The 27,287-nt window shown below is 38.2% G+C and overlaps 1 protein-coding gene and 1 long non-coding RNA gene across 2 annotated transcripts; one reads left to right on the plus strand and one right to left on the minus strand.

Annotated features, from left to right (window-relative positions):
- Positions 1 to 12,864: 12,864 nt before the first annotated feature.
- ND-13B (NADH dehydrogenase (ubiquinone) subunit ND-13B) lies at positions 12,865 to 26,912 on the minus strand. The gene is made up of 3 exons (XM_014242733.3): positions 26,758 to 26,912; positions 13,272 to 13,433; positions 12,865 to 13,212 (listed from the first exon to the last, which is right to left on the minus strand). The coding sequence occupies exons 1-3, from the start codon at positions 26,770 to 26,772 to the stop codon at positions 13,021 to 13,023; spliced, it is 369 nt and encodes a 122-aa protein (XP_014098208.1). The 5' UTR covers positions 26,773 to 26,912; the 3' UTR covers positions 12,865 to 13,020.
- Positions 16,084 to 24,140, plus strand: LOC138857613 (uncharacterized). The gene is made up of 2 exons (XR_011396765.1): positions 16,084 to 18,070; positions 23,748 to 24,140. It is a non-coding gene; the product is annotated as an uncharacterized lncRNA (long non-coding RNA).
- Positions 26,913 to 27,287: the final 375 nt, after the last annotated feature.

A 27,287-nucleotide genomic window follows, 5' to 3' on the forward strand; every position in this document is an offset into this window, starting at 1 on the left:
TTGTTAAATAAACTAAAAATGCGCGTTGATTTGATTGCACAATTTATTTCGAATTTAATTAGTGTGATTTTACATAAAAAAATTCTAAATATATAATTTTATATAAAAAATTATCAAAATTGGGATCGCTGAATGTAGCATCGACGTGTGCGGAACAGTGATGGGTTTAATCAAAAGATGGTGGCACTCCGAATTGTTGGAGAATGATGAGAAAAGAGGAGCGCAGGTTCGTTGTCGTAATCATATGTATAAGCGAATGCGTGGCGAAGCGATGATCCAATCCCTTTTGTTGGTTGGTGGTGTTATTCTGCGTGTGGTGGCATCGTGTATGGTGTTCCCAGGTGTGGTGTGTATTTCTAGGTTGTGCCAATAATGTGCCAGTTTGATTTGTGTACATGTATGGTGGGGGGGTAGGCTTTGCTCATTTAACCATTCTGGAAACCCTAGTCGAATATTTTGTCTGTGCTGCTGATGAAGTAGTCGAGGGCGCGAAAATTAGATGTAAGAAGCAAAATTGGAATTTGTATTTTGGTATAGGCTTGAGAAAAACAGCATTATTCTGAGAGTTTATTTGATTTTATAGTTAGCAATACAACAAGTAGTGATTGTATTTATTTTTTCTTTTGTCGATTAGTTATGTGGATTGTTTATGATGTCCCTTTTCTTTACTATCGGCAATTATTTGAAATTTCTTTATATTCTTCATTACCTTATGAAAGATAGCAACTCCACGCATGACTCAGATATGGCCAGAATGGGTGCTCCTTTGCCCTGAGGTTAGAGCTGTGAATATAGAATTTGAATGATCTTACGAGAATGTGTGAATTGAGAACGGCTTCATTTGTAATGTGGTAAATTCGTCATGGTTAGCTTTGAGGAGCGCTTAGATAGACGCGATAACTGCGACCTTTGCCTTTTGCAAGTCTAGGAGCGTCATTGTATCACCTTGGGAGTATGATGGTCCCTTAACTTTTTTTTTGTGTTGTTCTATAAGTTTGAGAATTTTCTATACTATTCTGAGGGACATGAACGAGTGTACGTACTATTGAATATATACAAGTAGTATAGTGTGTGTTTCATGCACATGGCGATCTGTCTAACCAGGCTAGAACAAATTCGGAATCGGAGCAGCGAGATAATTTATATTTTGCCAGGTTGAAATGCGTATATACTGTAGATTCTAATTTGGCAATATCACATAGCGCATATTTTTACTGTTTTAGAGGAGCCACATTTTCTTTTGCTATTAGTAATTAGATTGTGACCGCTGTATCGCTTTGTGTGCTCACATAGAGAGTGCGCAATAAGCCTTTTCAGAGACGTCGAAGAAGCCGTGTAGTTCGACTTGGTATTGTGGGTGTATAGTTTACCCATTGTGGTATTTGTAACTGCGAAATTGCAGTAAATAGGTGTGCGAACTGGAACTATTTTTCTAAGCGAAAATGTTTCATTTGTGCGCCCCATAATTCTTGAATCAGGATTCATAATTGGCGAAAGCCATTCTGCCCCAAAGGATAGACTTTTCTTTTTGTATATATAATATTATATTGTAATAAAAATTAGTGTACAACAACTTTTATGTTGGAATATTTTCTAATAAATTTGAGTAATTTAGTTGGATTAGATAAATTATTATTATTTTTTTGATTTTGGTTAATATGGTCATCTGTGTAGTGTTGGAAAATTGTGGGTTTACTGGTTGTCGTACGACGTATCGGCTATTATCTGATCGAGTAGTTGTGGCTTTGTAGAAGTCTTCAAAATACTGATCTGCTTGGGTTGTAACTTAAAAGGAGGAGATTTCTTGTAACTCCCAAAATTTCGTTAATTGTGAATTAAGGTATTCTTTTGAGATTTCCTCATTTTGAGTTGTCATGGTGATAGCTGGTTCCGTAACTAGTCCACTTAGAATCTAACCAAAAATAGTATTTTGTGCCAATAGAGTGTTTGAAATTTTCTCAACACCCCCGAGTATTATCTGAGGTATGAGATCGCTACTTAATATCTATTTGAGCGGGGGTGTTGCAGTTGGGATCTGCTAGCTTTAGGTGTGAAATATTTTGGCAATGCTTACTATTTCTGTGATATCTTGCATATTTGTTAGTTGCGGCAAGACTACAGCTTCTGCTTGAATGCGCTTATCCGCTTTGGGGAAGATTAAGTAAGTTCGTAGAGTTCTCCTCGATGTTCAGTGAACTGCTGTGGGTAGTAATACCCTATTTTGTAGCGTTTGAGTGTTTTGTACCTTAGAGCAACATGGTGTCATTTGGAAATTTTCGGATTTCTGGTTTTCGGGAATAAACCCGTGATTCTTTTTGTACTAATATATGCCCTCTTCTGGGGTGAGCTGGGAAATGTTCTGTAGTGAAGTATTGAGTGATGCCTTTTTTGAATTTACTCTTGCAATTTTTATATGTATGGGCATGTGACAAGCAATTTGTACATACTTTTTTTGATCTTTCAACATTTTTTCTCTCGTTAATTTCTAATTTTTTAAATTTCTTGCAAGATTGTAGTTTATGCCCTCATGTGCATAGTTTGCATGACGTATGTTTGTTTTATTCGGATGTGAACAATTGTGTTTTGTAAACGCTTTTGTTTGTATTGTTGCTGCTTCTAGCTTGTGGTTTGTTGAAACTTCTATTGAGGTCGTTTTGATAGTTTGTGGTTTTAGTAATTTTTGTGTCTACTCATTCAGTGTTTTCGTACTGTGTTAGAAAATCTTTCGTTGCCACGTTGGGCATTTTTTTTGAGATGAGAGCGATTGCTCCCACAAAAGTAACGATTTTTCAGGTCAAACGGCGTTGCATATATATACCAGTATTGGGTCCCAGCTTTCTGTGGGTAGTAGTTTAACAAACTCTTCACTGGTTTCTTTTTGAATTTTAGGCAAGTTTATTAGTGTCGATACTTGTTTATCGACCAATATAATTTTGTTTTCCCAAGCCAAATTAAAATATTGTGCGAACTGTTTTAATATTGCACCTGTTTGACCTTTAGTTTTGTATCGGAGGTGATACAATTTTTGTGCTTGTTATAATTTTAGATGGTTGATGTATACGGTTGTAAACATGATCTGGAAGGACGGTCATTCTTCACAACCTTCATAAAATGTTTCTGTGTCACAAGCGGGCACCTCAAGATGGATGTCTGAATTTGCCTCTCGACTTTGAATTTATAGTAGCTCTACTCTCGGATGTGGAGTATGTGCGATTGTTTTTATTAGCTCTAATTGATCGGAGAACATAGCTTTTGTAGCTTCATATTGGTCTAAGCAGTGTTTATATTTGGCGTAAGATCTGAATTGCCAAACTCTACTATGGCGTTATGAAACGTGTCCAAAAATTGTCGAGATTTTCAATTTTGATTTCTAGTACCGATAAAAATACGTATTTAGTTTTATTAATATCGCTTTGTATTTGCTTACAATATTAAATTTTTATTTTGTTTGTTTTTCAATACTTTATTTAGTTATATTATTAAAAAGCGCACTTTTTATTTAATTATATTTTTTATGCCCGTATGTTGATATATATAGGTACACCCTAATACCTTGACTTGTAGGTATGTACTTATTAACATGTGCAATTGAGAACTCGTTGAAGAGATCAATACGCTTTTTATAAAGTATGCACAAATTGTTTGTGCGTATGTATGTTTGATGTTGCAAAGCGCTTTTTTTGAACGCAATCTTGCTGTTTTGTTGCAAAGGATATTGCGGGATATATGCCAATGTGGACTTTGAAAAGACCATACAACTGTATATGCGTGTATTATGCAAATTAAACATTTTTGTTTGATCGCGCTTTTTGTATGTTTGCTTTTTAATAAATTATTTTTAAATTATTTATATATTTACTGTACCGTCTATTTATTTTCGAAATAAGATCTAATTTTTCAATTATTTTGTAAACTTTCCAAATCGAATGGACCCAATACTATTGAATGCCGTATATATGCGTATTATTTTCTATTTTTTGTGGTTTTTTTTTGGTATATATGTATGTAGGTATATGTATATTTTTGGTCCACCGCAATATGTATGTATGTATTGATTTTTTGTGTTTACACTCCTTTTCATTTCTTGTCACCTCACCGTATCTTCGTTTCATAACACACACAGCTCACAGCTTCCCCAATTGTTAAATAAACTAAAAATGCGCGTTGATTTGATTGCACAATTTATTTCGAATTTAATTAGTGCGATTTTACATAATAAAATTTTAAAAATATAATTTTATATAAAAAATTAACAAAATTGGGATCGCTGAATGTAGCATCGGCGTGTGTGGAACGGTGATGGTTTTAAATCAAAAGATGTGGCGCTCCAAATTGTTGGAGAATGATGAAAAAGGTAGAGCGCAGGTTCATTGTCGTGTCAGTATAAGGGAATGCGCGGCGAAACGATGATCCAATCCCTTTAGTTGGTTGGTGGTGTTATTCTGCGTGTGGTGGCATCCTGTATGGTGCTCTCAGGTGTGGTGTGTATTACTAGGTTGTGTCAGTAATGTGCCTGTTTGATTGGTGTATACATACAAGCGCGCATACATAAATAACCTTGTGTCAGAATAAAGAATTGATACATTGAGCCTTAAACAAAATATATCAAAACAACCTTATCTTAGAACAAACAAAATTTATTTAAACAAAAAATATTGTAAGGTATTTGTCATGAACCGTCTGCTTGGAAACTTCTTCTAGAGTTCGATCACGGAATTGTTAATCAAAAGTCCCAATATAATGGCTATACACTTATCTTTATTTCTAAATCCACCAACTTAGCGCTTTATTACTCATAATCCGGATTTACAACTTCTTACTTATATCTCGTTTACTCGTTACATGGCAGCCCTCTACCCATAGATAGATAGATTAGTATGAGGTTTGCACCGCGACCTAGAGTCTATTGTGCCCTCTCCTCCACCACGTTTGTTCCCAAAGTCCCAGCACTCTAACTATACCTGTGTCTGCTGCACAATCTGGCAGCCCTTATATAGTACATCTTTATCAAATCTTCGCCACTCGATCAATATTTTTGATTCTTGCGTTCTCTTTCCCCTTCTTAAGAATTTCTTCCAAAGTTCGAAAAGAGGTTAGGTAATTCATACTTTCAGAACAATCATCAGAGCTAGGCAACTTTTCCCATCTTCGCTTTCCCATACGTAATGCAAACAGCCAGATACCAACTTCTAACTATTCCATTGTACTCAAAAAGCCTTTGCGACGATCCCAGTCTGATGTTATTGTCATTATTCGGACATCAATAATGTCGTCTTTAGTATCAGCTTTCGAGCAATGTCTGCATTCCAAATTACAGGGACGGAGGGACATAGCATCAGCATTTCCATGATTACTACCTTTGCGATGTTCTATAGAGACGTCGTAACTTTGGAGTCTCTCAATTCATTATGCCAACTGTCTTTCTGGGTTTGTTATATCGGAACTGTGCCATCAAAGAACGGAGGTTTCCAACAGAGGCTGTTGAATTAAGTGACAGATTTAATTCTAGCTCGCGGAGATGATCTTTCAATTCATCCACTTCAGTTTTATATTTCAAATTAACAATACAAGCATTGACAAGGTACAAATTATATAAAAAGAATTTGAAACGACACCGAACGCACTGGCCTGTGGTAAGTACACAAATGCTTGTTTTCAATGTATAAGGAGTTTATACATGAAACACACTAAATTTTGGGAAAATGCTGTTAATCTTTTCACAGAGGAAAAGTTTAAAAATACGAGTGAGCCAAGAGATGTGCGCAAGTATAACAATTTCTGACGTAACGCCACACGTTTACAAAAACGAATTGTTGTGGGTTTGTACACACTAGCTTCTTCTCCTGAGTACAGAACGATTGGAAATCTATTTGTAGTGGGACGCACCACGGTAAGGGGATAGTTGTAGACGTTTGTAAGGAAATATACGAAGTTTTTCAAAACGAAGTGTTTGATGCATATCCTCCGACATACACAAACACAATGAATGTAGAAGTGGTTTTAATCGTTTGGGGTTCACTCAATGGCGCAAGAGATGGTTATCACATAGAAGTCAAGCCTCTGAAGTACGAAGGCGATTATTTTAGTTTTAAAGGATGATATTCACGGTTGTATTTGCATCGGTAGATTATGATTTGTATCAATGTTGGGATACCAGGACGGACAACCGGAAAATGAAAGAGTATTCAATAAACGTTTTATATCGTGGTAGAAAATGTTTTTGAAGATTTGATAGCCCGCTTTAGGCGCCTTTTATTTATTTTATTTGATATACGTATGTATGTACACATGTACATATATAAATTAATATTTCGGATGTTCTTAAGTGAAATTGGATTTGTAGAATAAGTATGGCTGTATTTATGCATTCCACACAACTGATGATTGAATTGCGCCCACATTTATTTTTTCCATTATTACTTTTTTCTTTTCAGGTTTATTTTGAATTTAAATTTGAAAATATATGACTGGGGCAGAAGAGCTTAAAGCTTTGGGTGTATTCAGTGCAATTTATCGTAGTACATTGCACAACACCACAGAACACCAGTTCCTTCCAAAAATTTTAAATACGCGGGACACACATATTGTTTCTGTAGCATACTACAATATGTACTATATGTGTCTTTCTGGCATGAACTGTGTCGATATACGTATATCCCGCTCTTTCCCCTGTATAGATATTAGCGTTGACATCTTCGACAAAGCAGCCAAAATCGCGATCGCGATAGCGTTCACGTCCACAACCTCTGAGACACTCTTCATGTTTCTTTCTGTTATAGCATTTTCCATCAAGAATTATTTGGAAAAAAAAGTTTAAGTTTAAATATAATATCATCCTATTTTATTTTATAGCATCAATAGGTGTTTATAAAGAAGGTTAGTACTTGAATTTTATATTGTTTCTAAATAATTGAATATAAGTGCAGAGGACGGAATAAAATTATCAATGCTCTGCACGTGCTGGAAATCTAGTGAGATCAATGGTGCTGCGATCGGGAATGGTTGTGTCATATTTTTCCAATGGTGGTTTCAAGGAAAGATCAAACAGTTACTTAAATTGTCTTTAATCCTCTAGGTTCTAAAGAGTAGGTTGTACAAAATTAATTAATTAAAAATAGTATTGTTTCATTAGTATATATGTATGTATGTACGTACATAATGTGCGAATATTAACAATTGATAAATTAAGGTAACTATTATTATAAACTATAAAAAATTAAGAATTAACATTAACTATCTATAAACCATAAACAAGCTTTGTAACAAAAAAATTATAACAATACCATTTAGTACATACATACACTCTGCGAAATTCAATTAAAGGCGTGTAAATTTTTCCTAAAAATTTAAAATATTAAATAAATATTTGCTTTTTACATTTTCAAAAGATGTTTATTTGTAATCTGGAACTTACGTCTTCCAGCATAGATTCACTGAGATAGGTTTCCCAAATGTTCTCGATCGGAAAAAAACTTTCGAATCGCGATTTCCAGTCCAAAAGTTGAATTGTTTCTTTTGAAGCCAGCTTCTGGTAGCGCGAAAGGCATGTATCGCGGCGTTATCTTGCTGAAATACGACGTTTCTGTCTGTGAGGATATCCATAAAGACATTCAGAACTTTGTCCAATAAATTTATATATATTTCTGAAATCATACGTCCGAAAATTTTGCATATGGGTGTCCTGTTATAATTGAAATCAGCCAACAGTTGAAATCATTAAGCTACCACCTCCGAAGTTTCACTTGGCAGAATAACACTCGGGGCCTCTCAATGCCAATAGTAATTAAATCCATCAAGGCCATCTAAATTATATTATACTTTTTACATCCGAAAATATTACATTTTTCCACTCATCTGTCCAAGACATGTGCTATTTTTGCAAATTGTAGTCTGGCATATTAGTGTGCCTCCTTCAATGCAGGTTTTGTCTTCATTTTTTCCACATTAATCAATTACTGCTTGAAAAAATTTGTTGATCTCGAAGCTTACTGATTGGGAGGTTGAAATCAACCCAGCACCAGTTTATGCTTTTATGACAGGTTTGTGTTATAATTTACATGGGTTTCGCAGCTTTTTATTATCTATATCTTGTTTGATTTTATAACATCTCTAGAATATTGCCCCAAATTTTCAAGTTGATATCAGTAATAGTATTGGAGAAACAGCTTAGAAAAGTTGGCCGCTCGAGGTCAGCTATATGGTTACTTAAAACTTTAAATGCGCTTTACTCGAAACTGTGTTTTCAAAGTCGGTTGTCAAGATTTCTCGCGAACTACTCAACTGATCTTAATTAAATGTTTCTTTGAGATATAATTTACAAGGTCTTGCCTCGGAGGATTTTTTTTGTTCAATTACAACTATTGAAAAAAAGAAATGTCGAGCAAATTTTACCAAAATCATATTGTTGGAAAAAAGCATGCCAAAATTCCAATTTTAACTTTTTTTTTTCCTCCGTACAAGCAGGAGTTTATAGTCCTAACTAAAACACATATTATATATTTTTCATTTCAGATGATCCTGTCAGGAGTTATGCTGACAACGCGGACGCACCTTTTTTTGAGGGGTCACCGGAAATGACGTTACAATGGCGGAGTTTTAATTTTTTTTGTTGAAAATCTCAGAAATTATTCTTTGAATGTGTATTTTTAAGACAGAAAAATTCAATTGAATTAATTGAAAATAGGCCGTTTTTTACCCGACGAACACATGTAACCCCTTAATCATATTATCGATTTCTGAGGCTGAGCGACTCAATGTAGCGACAATTTGCCTGTTAGGCATGCCAGTATCCTTGTAAGAGTGGACTTGGGCGACTTCTGTAGGTACTAGGGTCTTTCCTGTTCCTATTCCAAATTTTCGAGAAAATTAACGCAAAGTAAAACAATAATTCGTTGAAAAACAAAAAAGAATTTTAAAATAAAGTGTAAACAATGTTGATTAATATCACAACTGTCTCGTTGGAAGATGCAAAAGAGACTGTTTTTAATTGAATTGCGCAACAAATCTTACTATTATTTTAAGGAAGAAAATTTAGTTTGTAACGTATATATGTATAAATGCTAATATTTAAAAGCTAATATAAAATAATTACTAAAAAATTGTAAAAATAAAGAGGAAAAATAGAATCATAAAGAATAATCATGTAAATTTGAAAAAATACAATATTACATATCCGTCCTGTAAGGTTATAGTTATTTATTTCTAATTCCAACAACTTAACGCTTTATTACTCATCCGAATTCACAACTTCTTACTTATATCTCATTAACTCGTTTGTTTTTATTTTTGTTATTTGTATATAGGAGAAAGATGTTGCGCCAAGAGCTCTAAAACTATTCGCAATTAATGAATTTCATTTTTTTTACTCTATTCATTCTCCTTTTATACCATTCTAATAGAAATCGATAATATTTGCGATCTAACTAGTGTGTGAGAGTATTAATAAGATATATTTCACATATTTTTATGTTAGAAAAATCAAATTGTCAAATGCGCAATTTTTAACAGTTTTATGCAAGGGCATCAACCAGCACAAAATCAGACGTGAAAACTGCGAAATGGTGCCAGTATTTATTGCACTATCGAATAATCTGTCTCTCTGAATGAACCAGCACTTCAAAGCAGTATATCAACCTCTACCGTGTTAGCTAAAATTGATGGGGAGCTTCTTAAAGAAGATTTTCTGTCCAACCTTCGCCCTGAGCATCCATCCATTCATGAAAAGGATTCTCTTCTCAAGTCCCTCGAAGACATGAGTGCAGAGAAGGTTCCAGAACACATAAGTCGCGAGTATGTAATTACAAGAAATGGATCTATGAACCTAAATCTAAGGCTACAATTTTTTGCAATTGCACGATTTTTGAATTTCAAAACAAAAGTAAACTAAATTTGTTAATTGTGAGTATATATCCCGAATATTATATCACAAAAAACTTCATTAAACATATTTAAATTTCGCCTGCCCTTTAATTTTCATTTTTTTATATTTTTTGTAGTGTTGTTGTTGTGACGGTTACCTAATTCTTATTACGGTGGCAAGACTCTCGTCATGTAAGAGTTTACCTTGCTACAATATCCAGAACAAAATTGTGCAAGAGTCACTCTCGATTCTCGAGACAACTCGAGCTTTTTACACCATTCATTGGGTGGGAGTCGATGAAGGTGTTGTTGGCTTCACTGTGAATGGCAGTCAGGATTTCTACGAAATAATCTAAGCAGAAATTGCTTGACGAGGGGTGAATTGTGTTCCTTAACCGAAAGAATGCATTCTTCATTATGTTGATGTTTGTCAGGATACAGCAGGATTCATTCTGTTATCGTGCGGAGTGCAGCATTTTAGCACATCAGAAGCTAATTTGTCTTCATTTCCCTACATCCACGCGTTCATAGTTAATGACCGGTCGCCTAGTAAGTTGCCAAAAACGTTTATTTGTCTTTTCCCCAGGTGCTCCCAAATAGCGACTTTTTGTTGCAGTTCTGAACTTTGGCAACCATCTCGGTAATATGCGAAGTGAAGGAGCATTTGCTGTCGAGTGTAATGCTTAAAATCTGGTACTTGTTAACAGTCGAAATTTTAGTACCATCGACTGTGATGTTAAGAGCTGGTTTGAACTGCTTCGTTCAGTTTGTGAATATGGTCGCTGTGAACTTGGTACCGAAAAGAAGCGAGAAAGATCGGTGAGATAGCTGTTTACTTTTGAACACATGCCATCTAATCTCACCCGAAGCTACGCTCATATGTTCGGATCATATTCTTTTGGGCAACATGTAACATGAGGTATGTACATACTAATTATTTCGAGCTCGAAAATTAGGAATCAGAATTGAAAACGATAAAAAAAAATGTAGTAGGCGTCATGAATTTGATGTTAGAAACCGAAAGTGTATCGGTTTTGGATGTCACGGAAACCAATTTTATTGGTTATGTTATCAAAAACAAAACAAGAGAATAGTCGCTGACAGATTTGAAATGTAAGTTGATAAATTAATTTATTTCATTGTTATGAATTAACTTATCTTTATTCCTATAGAGGGAAACATAAGATTAAATGAAAACAAAATGCCATAACTATTGAGTTTATGGAAAAAATGCAGATATTTTAGCGGATTTAAAAAACGTAATTTAACATCATAACAAAGCGCCTTTAATCAGTCGATAATGTGATATAAATCCGTAAAGTAAGCATTTAATACATACAAGTAAATACAAGCTAAATTTTACTTACGATTCCCCTGGGGCATCTAGTGGGTTACTGTGATCTCTTCCTATTATGGTTTATTAACCAAAAGTTTTGTCACATTAGTAAACAGCTGATTTGAATATTGGTTAGATTCTGTGAAACCATTGATTGAAATTAGAATTGATTTGCAATTCTGACAACTAACCAAGTTTGTTTTGGATTCCACAACACCCCTGAATGTGAATGTGTTGTGAAGTATAAGGCCTAGGCCTCCAACAGTATCCGTCCGTGATCTTTCGTATCACGTTGACACCTGCTTAACTCAAAAAACTGGGCGGCTGTTTAACTTGTTTTCTTGGACCCCAGCTTTCCGGCTCATGAATGCAACTATCTCCTCAGTCTAACTCTTGAATCCATTGCAGTTAAATTGAGGTATACGAGTTTGTCGCGGATGTCTAGAGGTGATCTTTGGAGTATCGTGTGGGTGGTGGTTGGTGCAGCTTTAGATCTCGCAGGGGCGGTCGCTGGCCGAAACACGTCGGGAAATGACACCAGCTAGTGATATTAGGTCGTATAGTGGTCTGACATACGAAACTATACGGGGAACCAAGTCTTGCGCAACTTCATCCTGGGTATTGTAGGAAATTAAACTCCTATTTATCCAGAATAGACTCTGATATACAAAACACTAATGACTTCTTTGCATGTCCAATAAAACCAACTCACTTAACTCTCCTCTCCTTTTAGTCCAAACTCGCAGAAACAGCTCGTTTCCTGAGTCTACCGCTAGGTGATTTGGATGACAGTTAAGTTATCGATTTTTGCTAAGCAGGGTCTGGATAGGGCTTTTTCGGCAAGTAAATACTGGCATCACTGCGCAGTTTGCACTGCTGATTTAATTCTGACTAATGTCCTTGCATGAAACTGCTAAAAACTGCACTAGAAAATTTGCATTTTCAAACAAAAATGTGCGTGATAGCAAAAATCGATTTTTATTGGAAAGGTACCAAAAGGGATTGAATTGTGTAAAAGAAAAGTAATTTATTAATGGTGTATAGCTTTTAAGTCAAACAGATTATCCCAAAAGTGATAGCTTTAGTGCACTTTACGCAATCTCTCTACTATATCCTTTAAACTTAAAAAAAAAACATATTTAACATTAATAATATAATGATATTTTAGCTAGCACAGTTGGTTTTGGTTGTAATTTTTTCTGCAACTAATTTTCAAATGTTGCAAGGTTTGCTCAATTTTGCGCAACAGCTACGACAGTGATGCCTCTCCGAACTTTTAATTTCGGCAAATATTGGAGCGGAATAAAGGTGTGAGGTATATCAAAGGGGAGTTATGCTACCTAGTTGAACTCCTTGGGGTCCTTTGTTGGACACTCAACTGGATTGGTGGCACAGTGCGCAAACTAGATGAAATTTGCACTAGTGTCGCAGTTGCACATTAGCAGCATGGGGCCACATAAAGTGTGGCCCATTTCCTATGTTTCTTAAGGCCTGAGCAAGTCTTAAGGTGTCTCCATCCATTGCAGGTGTTACACCTAACCGTAGTGGAGTTTGAATGGAGGCTTTTATAGCAAACGCAGAAGAAAATCCTTTGGTCCCGGGTTGAACTCAATGGCAGCACCGTTCAAAAGGATGCAAAGCAAGAAGCCAAGAAGTGTCAGCAGGGCGAATATATGTGGTTAACGCTTTATTACACGACAACTGCAACTATATTTTCTGAACATTTTATTAAAACAGTCTCACAGGAAGGGACTTATCAAAAATATGTAGATAAGTCCCTTCCTGTGAGACGCGGTTTTATCACTTTATTAACATTATCATATTATTTAGACCACTGGCTCGTCAATTTTTGCCGGTGGCCAATTCCATTGCTTTTGAGGTGCTGGTTTCACCAAAGATTCCCAAGGCTTCCATCCTAACACTTTGCGGGCTAAAATGAGTTCATTCTCAGCTTGTACAATTAGTTCCTCTACTTGTCCACAAGCAATTTCTTTTTCCAAAGCGCTAACGTCTTTGTGCTAAAAACATAAATATGCATGTAATTAAAAAAAAATAAGAACGAGTATATTTACCATACCGCTTCTACTGCTTTCAGTCTGTTCTGGACAACTTTTTCGGTATATTTCCTATATGAAGCATCCTGAGGCATTTTGGTAAGAGCTCGTAATATTTTACCGTAAAGAGCACTCAAAGTGTGATGGGGATTACTTGCCACTACCAAACCTGTCAAACCGGTGGTCTAAAAACATAAAAGCGAAAAATTGGACACTGTAATATCATAACTATCTACCTGAAAACGTAAGTCGATGTTCGTTATTACTAATATATCGAAACCATAACTTATTTATAGTACAATACAAAAATTTTAGCTATAATCTCTGTTAGTTAAATAGTTTTACGCTTTACACTTAAACTAATTTTCTTATATCTTATAATATTGATTAAGCATGAACATGACGCCTTGAGGTGTTTTTTCTGAGTCTGCTGATCTTGGATTTTTATAAATATTTTCTATTATTATAACTTAATGTTGCAGCCAATAGTAGCGAAGTCTACTTAAGTTTGGAACAGCACACCATTCTAACGAACAAGGGCTACTCCTACTGAAAATTTGGAAAAATTCAAAATATCAGCTCCGAAAATTGCTAATAAAGTAGATGTCGAAATGAGTAAGATATACCACCCAGAAACCGGGATTCATATAAGAATAGCTGTAAATAAGCCGTATATAAGCGCTACAAACATCAAATCCCGTTTAAAATTTGCAATGAGAATGGATTTTGCATTTTAGACTTAATAAATCTCGTTGTTGGATCGATCAGGGTAATTTTTTTGAAGCGGTCGAAAGTCCCTAATGCAGAAAGTAGTTCGACGCGAAAGAACTATGAACATACCGATGTTGGATTGACCATCGACTAATAATGTCATGGAGGGTATAACTCACTTTATAACAATTACTTTTTTTAAACTATTTGTTTTCTGTATTTGCAGTTTTATCTTTTCAATTTTATTTGTTTGCATGCAACCGTTTATTGGTACACTTTTTATGATTAAATAAATGTTTAAACACTTTTTAGTGAAGGGTTAGTGGATATAATATTGAATAATATAAGTGTAAAATTCATAATACATATAAAAATTACATACCTTAATTTGTAAATTTTTGGACAAAAGCGCGGCTATATGTATATACAGTATACAAAATCCATATTCGTACACCACATATTTTTTACCAATTTTCCATATTCGTACACCACATATTTTATATCAATTTTGCAGATAAAAAAATTATAATCAAAATAAATTAAAAACTTATATGCCATTTCAAGTATAAATGTATATATTTTCCAACTTATTGAAGAAACTTATTTTTCCAAAAATTTATCGTATTTTTAAGCATTTAAAATTTTCTAAACAGCAAAATTCATATTCGTACACTATTTACAGTACAAAAAATAACTATTATAATAAAATTTATATTTTGTTGGATATCCCCTTTGTTTTAGAACAGCATATAAGTGGCGTAACGTCGATTTCACAAATTTTTTTTGTGAGTTTTAATGTTTATGATTAAATAAATGTTTAAACACTTTTTAGTGAAGGGTTAGTGGATATAATATTGAATAATATAAGTGTAAAATTCATAATACATATAAAAATTACATACCTTAATTTGTAAATTTTTGGACAAAAGCGCGGCTATATGTATATACAGTATACAAAATCCATATTCGTACACCACATATTTTTTACCAATTTTCCATATTCGTACACCACATATTTTATATCAATTTTGCAGATAAAAAAATTATAATCAAAATAAATTAAAAACTTATATGCCATTTCAAGTATAAATGTATATATTTTCCAACTTATTGAAGAAACTTATTTTTCCAAAAATATATCGTATTTTTAAGCATTTAAAATTTTCTAAACAGCAAAATTCATATTCGTACACTATTTACAGTACAAAAAATAACTATTATAATAAAATTTATATTTTGTTGGATATCCCCTTTGTTTTAGAACAGCATATAAGTGGCGTAACGTCGATTTCACAAATTTTTTTTGTGAGTTTTAATGTTATCTTTTCACATTCTTTTCTTAAAGCTCGTTTTAGGTCCGGAATATTTCCAATAGTATAATTGTTTAGTGAAGTTTTCAAAACAGATCATAAGTTCTCAATTGGGTTTAGGTCTGGGCTCTGAGGAGGCGTTTTCAAGTATTTTGGTCAGTTATAATATCCAAAGTCTTGTATCTAATGGATTATGGTTTGGGTCATTGTCCTGCTTGAAGATGAAACGACCCCCTGAACCCAATTTTTCAGCACTTTGGTGTATATTTATTTTTAATATATCTATATACTTCTTAGCATTCATGATTCCATAAGTAAAGTGCAAATTTCCTATTCCCGAAGCACTGAAACATCCCCAAACCATCACAGGTGAAACACCGTGTTTAAACGTGGGCATAAGAATTTGTTTATGTAAGCTAGTATTTGCCTCCCTCCATATTTTAACTCTTCCATCTGACATCTCAAGTTGATTTTTGACTTATTACTCTTTTCTAAAAGTGATACTCCTTATTTTTAAAAGTTTTTGCAAAAAGTATACGTTTTCTTCGATTTATTAAATTGATAAATGGTTTTCTTCTCTGCTCCGAAATCCGATTTTTTTAATGTAATTTCGTACAGTGTGTACATTTATATCGAAGTTTGATACAAAAGAGCAGAAAGCTTAACCGCACTTACGGTCACATCTTTTCTGATTTCTCGTAGAAATTATTTTATTTCCCTATTTAAAAAACATCTGTCTTGATTTCTAATATTTTTATTGATTCTTCCGTTATTTTTATATATCTTAATAATCGATTGAATAGTGAAACTCCGATTCACAGTTTTTCCGATTAATCGAAGAGACTTTCCATCTTTATGTAAATTTACAACTAAATTTCTCATTTCATTTGTCAACTCACTTGATTTGCGTCCCAGTAGCGAAAAGTAGCAAATTTGATGAAATAGAGAAAACATAAGACACTTCTCATCGAAAATTGACGAATTTCGAAGTAACAGTACAATTCCACGCTGTACGAATACGAATTTTGCTCATAAATTTGGTCATGTTTGCCACAAATTAACTGCTGTGTTTTAAATTAAAAAAAGTTTTATGCATTTAGAAAAGTGCTTCTATTCTTTAATTTATAGCCACATTTTTAAGGAGAATCTGTAAAAGTAGTGATGTACGAATATGGATTTTGCATACTGTATATTTCTAATCTGGAGAACATTCTCTATTCGCCCATACCGGGTTTATCCCCGAATTCAGGGGATGCTATACTTAAGTAAAATACCAAAAATGTAGTCATACCAAATATTAGTTAGTTATTTAGCTATAAGCAGTGTTTTACATTTAATATAAAATATTGTGACGAACACGATGACATAGCAAAATAGAATGGATTAAAAACTGAATTACAATCACGATTTCGAGAGGCCATTGAAGTGGAAAACATTAATGTTGAGGAATATGTCTATCAATTGGAATTAGAGGATATTAGACTACAACGTAGATAGAAGAAAAGGCAGATATTCAATGCTCCACAAAAACTATAGACATAACCATGATTTTGGTTGCAATGTGTGCCAATGCAGACTTTACCACAAATGTCCCACCGGAGCAGGATGCACGTATGACAAATAGCACAGGTGTCACCACAAACGACGCAGTTAGAAACGCGGTTGTCAACGCAGTTCGCACGGCTAGCTGCACGTATATCAGCACAGGTGTCGTCACAGTTAGAAGAGCAGGAAGCGTGTTTATCATCTCAGGTGGCAGAGCAGGATAAAATTAAAGTTGAAACCGATGACTCTTTACAAAAAGATCCAGAATTGCAAGGGGTAATGGGGTAAGTGGAGTGGATATGTACGCATATTAAGGCAGAGCGGAGCAGTTTAAAAAAGCAAAGATGAGCAAATCTCCCGAGTACTTATGATTGTTCTGAAGGTTAGAATTTCTGAAGTCCTCAACGAGCTGTACAACGATCCAAGTGGAAGGCACTTGATAATCACGACGACCTTGGAGAAGTTAAAGAAGCAAAGATTTTCTTGTGTTGGTTGTCGATAACCACTTACGACCAATTGCAACCAAAGGATGGATGAAGCAGTACAATCCGGGTGCACCATTAGAGTAAAATGCCATGAGTGTGGATGATCCATTTCCCACAAATAAATTTGAAAACAAATGTGTTGGTGGTCAAGGACTATTTTACCGAATGGCCAGAAGTATACAAAAGTTTTAATCAACAGCCTGAACCAGTACCAGATGATTCATCAACAAGACTGTAACGAGATTCGGTGTTCAATGGAATTACGTTCTGGCCAAGAAAGGAGTTTCGAGTCAGCTTTAATTCAAGAGACGCACCAGAAACTGGGTATCTGGAAAACGAAAAAAAATTAACTCCAATAAGAGAATGACGGCTGAGGAAGTCACGAGCATCTCCGAAAACGAGATGAGATAATACTAAATATGGGACGATCAGACTTAGGTAGATGAAGAGTTGTGTGACGAACACGATGCTAGAAAAAATTAGGATCGACGATTAATGGAAAGAATTAACTAGGCAGTGAAATTCGTAGTTGCCAAAATGTTCGAATGGCGAAGTTTTGTTAATGATTTACTATATAAGGGCTGCCGCATTGAGCAACAGACACAGTTATAGTTAGAGTGTTACCGTGTAAAGAGCAAGTGAGATATAACTAAGAAGTTGTAAGCTCGTATAATGAGTAATAAAGCGTTAAGTTGTTGGAATTAGAAAAAAAGATAAGTGTATAACCATTAAGTTGTGACTTGAGATCCAGCGATCGAACTTAAGAGTTAGGTACAATTCGCCTCTGCGAATGGCAGGCACCTTGCCGTGGTGCAGGGGCTTAAGTCGCAAGGCATCCTCGGCATCTCCCAACTGGTGCGAGCGGTGCTTGCACCCTCACACTGGTTGTCAGAGGCCGTATGCGTGCGACAACCAAGAGCTGCCACCTCCTAATCCAGGGTGTTATGCGACTCCCGTGCCCATTGGATGATTTGCAGCCAGGAGGTAAATTCGGCTGTATTCTAACGGAGCCTTCCCAACACCGGGCCGCATTGGGAAGTAACGGTGGCCTTACCGCGTCAAGGGGCTCTGGCGCGGCGGACTCTTTGTTCCCCATACAAAAAGCTGACCCGACGGCTCGCCTCGTCGAGCCAAGGGTCGTACGAACAAGATGAACAACAAAAACAAAAAAGAAACAACAACAAAAACAAACGGATCTCGGCAACAACAACAGCTAACGACTACGGAAAACGGCAACGACAAGGGCAGCGGTGCAGGTAAGGGCGAATCAGGGGCTAAACGAAAGTTCAGCTTCCTGGACGCCCTTTCGCCAGAGGAGCGAGCGCTGTTCGAGGAGCATGCCAGGGACGACGACGATGACATGCCCTCGTGCAGCGGCGTTCAGCAGGCGATTTCGACTGCGGCCGCTGCGGAAAAAACAAGAGAGAACCCCACGGAGACTCTCTCGAGCAGGAGCAACTGCTCGGATGTAGAGGAGTCGCAACGGGCGACCTCCGGAGGGGCTCTTAAACGGAAAAGGAAGAGGGGAGGCAGACTACCCCCCCTGCCACCAACGGGATGTCCGGGAGGACAGGACGATCCCAGGAGAAAAGGTATGAGCGGTGCCAGCCTGAAGTGGTACCTGAGGCACCTCCAGGAGGGAAGAACTCCGGAGGTAGCAGAAGACCTAGCGCGGAACAGGGTGAGAGGTGACAGCACTTCCCCGGCTTCCGGTAAACAAAAGGGTGGAAATACTGCGGCCACTAGGAAACGCAATGGCAACAATCGAGGCCACTGCCCAGTAAACGCAACTCAGCCCGCAGGCCGAGGTTGCGAAAGGGCAGCTCCCTCGACCACCCAAGCGGCGAAGCGAAAAAGTGGACAGCTGACGCCACAGGAGCCGCCCAACACCAAGCGGCAGAGGGGCAACGTGGCTCATGCGACTGGTGGCAACCGCTCCGCCCCTAATCCCCCCCGGGTAGCGGAGGGACAGCGCAGGTATGCGGATGCCCTCAAAGGCATTCGTATGGCGGTGCTGCCGCTGAACTACCCGGCGGAGACGCTGGGGTCGGAGGAGCTCACCGTGCTCCAAGATTTGCTCATGGAGGAGGTATTCAGGGGGTCTGGATACAAAGCCTCCTTCCATGGGGTCTACTTCAAGGGAGGCATATTGCAGGTAGACTGCAAGGATGAAAGGTCGGCTTGTTGGCTGCGGGAGATCGCTCCCAAGCTGGCAGGCTGGAATGGACCCATCCTCTGCGCGAAAAAGGGGGACGAAATTCCGCCCATGCATAGCATGACGGTATTCCTCCCCAGATGCGCAGGCAAGCCTTACGAATTTGCTCTAGGGCTCATCCGCAACCAGAACGATGGCCTCAATACATCGGCATGGCGGGTGACCAGCAGCACTGAAGAGGATTCAGGGTGGAGGCTCAACCTCTCCATAGATGACGAATCGTACAAATTCGTCAGGAAGGTGAGCTTCCGTCTGAACTACAGGTTCAGCTCGGTGGTCCTGAGGCCATTTAGGCCTAAGCCGACCACCATGTGCGATGCAGGGGAAAAAATGCAGGTGGATGAGGTTGCGACTCATCCCTGCGCAAGCACGTCAAAGCAGGCGGCAACTGCCGAGACATTGGTGAAGGTCCCCTCCGAGAAGACGGGCGAGCAAGGGGGGGCGCTACCCTCCACTCAGGAGCTTCTGGAGGGGCTCACGAACCTGGCGGGAGACATCGCGGAGGACGGTGAGAATGAGGACCAGTTCCTCATGGAGCCGATCCTGTAGTGGGTCCGCGAATAGAAGTTGCCCAGGTAAACCTGCACCACGCGGCGTCAGCCTCGGCGGTTATCGCGAGCAGGTTTACGATCGATGGTCTGGGCATACTACTGATCCAGGAGCCATGGGTCAGAAAAGGAGAGGTCAGGGGCCTCAAAATGAAGTCAAACAAGGTAATTTGGGACCTCTCAAGTGAGAGACCCAGAACCTGCGTAGTACTTAGGAACGATATTGATTATTTCTGTCTTTCAGAGTTCCTAACACAGGACCTGGTCGCTGTACAAGCCACGAACGACGAAGGAGCGGACTTCGTCGTGGCAGCGGCCTATTTTCCGGGGGAGACTCCGATAGCACCCCCAGAGGCAATCGGCAACCTGGTAGAGCACTGCAGGCGGAATAAACTGCCCCTCATCATGGGCTGCGATGCGAATGCCCACCATATCGAATGGGGCAGCACGGACTGCAACACACGGGGTGAGTCTCTTATCGAGTTTATAGTTAGTAATAATTTAAGTATAGCAAACGTGGGGTGCGAACCCACCTTTGTAACTAGTGCCAGAAGGGAGGTGCTTGACATCACTCTCAGCAGCGAGCCTGAGATGGGGCTGATCTCACAATGGAGGGTATCATCGGAACCCTCCATGTCGGATCACCGTATCATAAGATTCGTGCTGGGGATGGGTGTCGGGCAACTCCCTCCCAAGCGTAACCCTAGGAACACGGACTGGGCCGCTTTTAGGGACTCGCTTAAAATAAATGTTAGCAGTAGGGAGCAGCTGGATATAAGCGCAACGGCTTCTGGATTGGAGAGCAGACTGTCTGCCCTAAACCAATCCATCAGAGAAGCCTATCAAAGCAGCTGCCCCCTAAAGACAGTCGCCAAGAGCAGTAACTGCTCCTGGTGGTCAAGTAAACTCTCAGTACTGAGAAAAACGGTGCGCAAGCTATTCAATAAGGCTAAGCGCACCGGAAACTGGGAGGAATACAGATGCAGCCTTACTACCTACAATAAGGAGATTAGGACGGCGAAACAGAAGAGCTTTAGGAAGTTCTGTGAGAGCGTCTCCTCTACCCCAGAGGCAGCTAGACTGCATAAGGCTCTGGCTAGAGGTAAGACGGACACAGTACTAGCGATCAAACGATCTGATGGGACCTATACGTCCAGCGCAGAAGAAAGAGCCACGGCCCTTCTACTAGCGCATTTCCCGGAGACGATTCATGAAGACCAGATTCGACCTATGGTCGAACGAAGGCCGTCACGCTTGGACTGGACAGTCGCAAAACAGCTCTTCACTGCAGACTCCATCAAGTGGGCTCTGGCCTCTTTTGAAAAATACAAGTCACCGGGTGCGGATGGAATCCTTCCAGCTTTTCTGCAACAGGGGGAGCAGGTGCTACTGCCCCACCTTGTTCGGCTGATGAGGGATAGCCTAGCGCTGGCATATATCCCAGAACCATGGCGCACCGCAAAGGTGATCTTCATACCCAAAGTAGGGAGGAAAGACTACTCATTGGCGAAATCGTTCAGGCCAATAAGTCTTACTTCCTTCCTACTCAAAAGTATGGAAAAGATCATAGACCACGAATTACGATCGAAGGTGCTGAAAGCTTCACCGCTTCATGAGAATCAACATGCTTACAGAGCAGGTAGATCAACTAACACTGCTCTGTACCAGCTAACCTCAGAGATCCAGAATTCGTTAGATGGGGGCGAGGTGACGCTATGCGCCTTCCTCGACATAGAAGGTGCTTTCGACAACACGTCTCACGAGAGCGTGTCAAGAGCACTGGAAAAAAGGAGTGTGGCAGCACCAGTGCGCAGATGGATTGAAGCCGTACTGCGCACTAGGGTGGCGGAAGCCGCAGTAGGCGAAACTAAAATTCGTCTGGGTACAACAAGAGGTTGCCCACAGGGCGGAGTGCTATCCCCCCTACTTTGGAGCCTAGTTGTAGACGACCTCCTTGAGCGGCTGACTAGCAATGGAATCCGCTGTCAGGGATATGCGGATGACATTGTTATCTTAGCTAGGGGAAAATTTGAAGACACACTCTGCGATATCGTTCAGAGGGGATTGGGACTGGCAAAGGGGTGGTGTAGGGGGGTTGGCTTAAATATCAACCCCGCTAAAACTACAATCATTCCCTTCACCAGACGGAGGTCACTGCCGGGCCTCAGGAATATATCCCTGGACGGCAGAGTGGTTGAGATGTCCAGCACGGTCAAGTATCTGGGACTCACGCTGGATTCCACACTGCGATGGAATCAGCACGTGGACCAGACCCTAACCAAAGCTACAAAAGCACTCATGATGTGCAACCGACTTGCTGGAAAATCCTGGGGGTGCTCCCCAAGGACTATCAGGTGGATGTACACCATGATTGTGAGACCGATTATCACGTATGGAGCGGTATCGTGGGGTTCGAAAGCATCGCAGACTTCGGTAGGACTTAAACTGTCGAAGCTGCAAAGACTTGCCTGCATCTGCGCGTCGGGAGCAATGCGAACGTGTCCGACCGCAGCACTAGAGGTCATGCTAGAACTTTCACCGCTACACCTGGTAATCAAACAGACAGCCAAACGAACTCTGCTCCAAATGACAGCAGAGGGAGCTGGCAAAGGGAAGGTAATCTCATCCCAGCAGATGAAAGAGCTAAGTGAGGAAATACCACTAGCCCTTCTACCAAGGGATAGCATTACCAAAGTAGTAAACTTCAGCAGGAAGTTCCAAGTAACCCTTGGCAGCAAATCTGAGTGGAAGGACTCTGCACTAGACCAGCTGCTAAAGGGTTGCACCATCAAGTGGTACACCGACGGGTCTAAAACGGAGGAAGGGATTGGTGCAGGGGTCGCTGGGCCAAGCACCAAACTCTCCATTCCCATGGGAAGTTTCCCTAGCATATTCCAAGCCGAGGTCTATGCTATAAGTCGGTGTGTAGGAATAAATCTCCAGCGCAACTATCGCAATAAAAGTATCGCTATACTCAGCGATAGTCAGTCGGCACTAAGAGCGATCAATGCCTATGAGGTCAGATCTCTCCTAGTGATGGAGTGCATAGAACGGCTGAACAGCCTATCTGAGCACAACCGAGTGCACCTTATTTGGGTGCCCGGCCATAGGGGTATAGCTGGGAACGAACTAGCCGACGAGTTAGCTCGCTCTGCAGCCTCTACAAGAATGGTAGGGCCGGAACCATACTTAGCGGTTGGTCCACATACCATCAAAGAGTTCCTCCGCAGGGAGGAAAGATCAGACAGGGAGATACACTGGCAACAACTCCAGGGCATGCACCATGCCAGACTGCTAATGGGGGGTTACGACCTCAAGCGGTTCAATGCCATAATTAATCTCCCAAGAAACAAATTCCGGCTACTGGTAGCGTTCTACACCGGCCACTGCAGGCTCAAGAAGCATCTCTTTAACATGGGCATAGCCTCTTCTGCAAACTGCCGGTTCTGCGACATAGAGCCGGAAACCCCCGAACATCTGCTGATGAACTGCACAGCAGTCTGCAGACGCAGAATCAAGGCCCTGGGATCCATGTTTCCACACAGGGATTGTATCGCCTCACTAGCACCCAGCAGAATTTTGGAATTTATCAATATGCTGGGCCTAGATGACACGATATGACTTAGGGGAGGGCACAATAGACCGTAGGTCGCGGTGCATACCTCAAAATTAATCAATCAATCAGGTACAAGGTAGATGATTTATCGAAAAATCCGTTACAATGTTGTAAACAATTTTTAAACTTATATAATGCATCTCTGGTTATCAGCAAAACAGCTGATTTGCATCTTATCAGGTTTGTATCTTAACTGCACAATATCGCTAGATAGCAAAGTTTCTGCTGGAAAAGCGTTTCTTAACCCAAAAACTAGCAGAAGAGAGCACAAGTTGAGAGCGTAAAAGCTGCTAGTTTCTGCTAATGAAATTTCTATTAGCAGAAAATATCTACTTCTACTTCTACTAGCAGAAATATCATCTCTAGAAGCACATGTGCATACAACCGATATTTGACGCATTTGCTTTGATTTTGTTTATTTTAATTGTTTTGAATTGTAAAAATAAAAAATATATTGATTAATTTTCCAGTGTTGATATGAAGCATGTTTAAATTATAAAAGGTTTTGCCGATAGTAATTGGAACCATAATGTCAAAATCAGCCGATGTGCTTTGCATTGTTTTGATTTTATGATTCAAAAATAAAAATACATTGGCAAAATATATGTCTTTATATAGTATTTTTTGCAAACACGCAGTCTCAAATCTACCAATAAATATATCATCATAATTTTTTATATAAACTTATAGTATTCGAGATATTTACGTTGAAAGTTGAAAATTTCAAGTATTTAATGTATTTTTTCAATTTAAAATGAGATTTACATTTACAATTTCCAATTTTTTATCCATTAACACTTCACTAAATCGTTTGTACACATTTATTTCACATTATATACTGCAAAAACAGCTTTAATTCAATATTTTACTTATTGTTCAATTATATATATTTACACAATAACAAATCGGTTTGCAAAACAACAAAAAGAAAGATTATACCCCATTACCATTATCGGTGATGTACAATAAAATAGTTTTCAGTATTTCCCCCTTTTCTTGGGAAACCCCGGTGTTGGACCGACAAGGAATATTTTCTTAAAAGCGGGGCCGAAGGCGGCCAATGCACAAAGTAGCTCTACGATATTTTTTTGATGCTCAGCCGAAGGCTGCAAATGCAGAAGGAAAATCCAACCAAATAAATGGAAAATTTAGTTTATAATATTTTGTAAAGGATATCTTTATTATTTTTTACCTATTTTGATTGCTTTCATTCGTTTGGTTATGGTACACTTATTATTTGTCAACATGGAACCCATTTGTTATTGTGCATATAACGAAAATTGAGTAACAAATAAAATGCTTAGGTAACCCCCAAATAAGGAGGCCTCAAAAATGTTTTTTTTTTTAATCGTCTTATTTTGACGCGAATATTGCAAATCCGTGAGCGGAACGTAAATTTTTATTTTCGTTTCCCGAATTTGCTCTCGTCTCTTCGAACAACTTTTGTGATCAACCTGGTATAAAACTACCGCTTCGCGGCAGTAATTGTACCATTCACATATGGTAGCGCTGGATAAATTGCCTCCCTAATAAAACTGTTCTTTCGAACCTCCACAAGCTACCAGTGCGATGCAAACGCATACATCAAATAAATTTGAGGCAGTAGTATTTTAGCGTTTTCGAACTATGTCCCATTCGACCTGGACACCGCAGTTTGTTTACGGCAGGCATTTTTCCGGCATCGAAATACGCCAACCGTGATGTTATCGGATATCGATAGCAACATAGGTGTCCTATGCGTTCGGCATAATGTGCTTTTTAAAATTAAGCCCCTCTCGTCTGCAAACAATATACATTTTCTCACTAGTGTCAAAATTTTGGATTATTTTAGCGAAATTCCACATTTCCTTGATTTCGGACACTGTGAGAACATTGGTTTTTCTTACCACACCACTGCTGGTTGACGGTTCGTCAAAATCTATTTAAAAGTCGTAAAGTAATATTTGTAACAATTTTAAATTTTTAATAACATACCTGACGAACATGTACTCATTTTTTTCAAAATTTGCGGAATAACTTATACAAAATAACAATTCAATTTGAATATGAAAATAAAGACAAAACGGACATGAATAAGAAACGGTAAATTGTTTAGTTGTAGAAAATTCCGTTATAGAAATTGAAGTTTAAAGAGAGTGATAAACCCTCTTTAACATTACTTTTTTTTGGTTCGTTTTCCTTTTTGCACTGGCGGCCTTCGGTCGCGTTTCAAATAAATAATCCTGGGTGTTCAAAATTCAATCGCATCAAGCTTCTTTTCGCAATAGCGGCCTTCGTCCGCGCTTCAAATAAATAACCCTGGCCAATCCAATACCATAATTTATCAATAGAAGGGAATGAACAAAATTATAGTTCATGTATTTGGGGTATAATCCTCTTTTATTGTTCATTTTAATTCGCTTTCAAAATATAAATATATATTTATATATATATATCTATAATAGATATGGCAACACTTGTTAGCTGTCAACATGGAACCCATTTGTTATTGTTCATATAACGCAAATTGTGTAAAAATTAAATGCTTATTTAAAGCAAATACTTAAATATTTAATATAAAATAAATATTTAGAAACATTGAAGTGAAAAGTTAGTGTATAATAAGGGCATAATTTAAAAGAAAAGATAAGCATAAATCGAGAAATTGTAAAATAAAATTTGTGAAATTTTCAACTTAAAATGCAAATATCTCGAAAGCCACAAGTTTCCGGCGGCAATAATTATATATATTCGTAATTTGGAGAATCTCCTCTATCCAACCATACCCCTGCCAACCCTGAAATCATGGGATCCTAAACTAAAGTCCACCACTTGAAATATATAAATTGTTAAACTCTAAATGCAAATATCTCAGCGGCAACTTTATATAGATATTTTCTTAATCTGGAGAACCTCCTTTATAGCTATTCTAAAATTTACCCTTCATTATATTCATAGATAATGTTAACATTTAATGTGTTGCTGTATAAATAGTAGGATTAGGACCTACCGTTTAATGTAAACTTATGACATAATATAAGCTGTTCCGTGCACAGCTATATGTATACGCACACTTTTATTATAAATTATTTTTACATACCAATTTCGTAGCCATCTTTAAAAGTATAATCGATTTACGTTGTCTAAACCCTCTTTAGAATAACTACAATACAATAATTTTGAATGAGTGAAAACCAATTATGCCATTTGTGATGCGATTATTTCCTATTAACGTTTTAATTTATCGATATCTTACATACCTAACGTTATCGTAAAAAATCTCTTACGTGTAGGTTCAAACAGTTCAGTTGTTAATTTTGCAAAAACCTCTTTGTTATGCAGAAATTGTTTCGTTTAGTGTTTTTTTTTTACTATTTCGGGGATTAAATAAAAAATTCATTATGTAACGAATTTCTCGATAAATCGTTTACTTTGTAACTCACACTTGAGTTCAATCACTGGATTGTTAAATAAAAGTCCCCATGTAATGGCTATACACCTATCTTTATTTATAATTCCAACAACTTAGCACTTATTACTCGTTATTCGAGTTTACAACGGCAACACTCTAACTAGAACTGTGTTTGCTGCACAATCCGGCAGCCCTTATATAGTCGATTGCTAACTAAA

The sequence above is a fragment of the Bactrocera oleae genome, chromosome 5 (assembly GCF_042242935.1).
Source record: "Bactrocera oleae isolate idBacOlea1 chromosome 5, idBacOlea1, whole genome shotgun sequence".
NCBI lineage: Eukaryota > Metazoa > Arthropoda > Insecta > Diptera > Tephritidae > Bactrocera > Bactrocera oleae.

Excerpts from the sequence above, each read along its gene's own strand:
- ND-13B (XM_014242733.3), bottom strand. Across the intron at positions 13,213-13,271 it reads GACTGAAAGCAGTAGAAGCG|CACAAAGACGTTAGCGCTTT; the intron begins GTATGGTAAATA and ends TTATGTTTTTAG.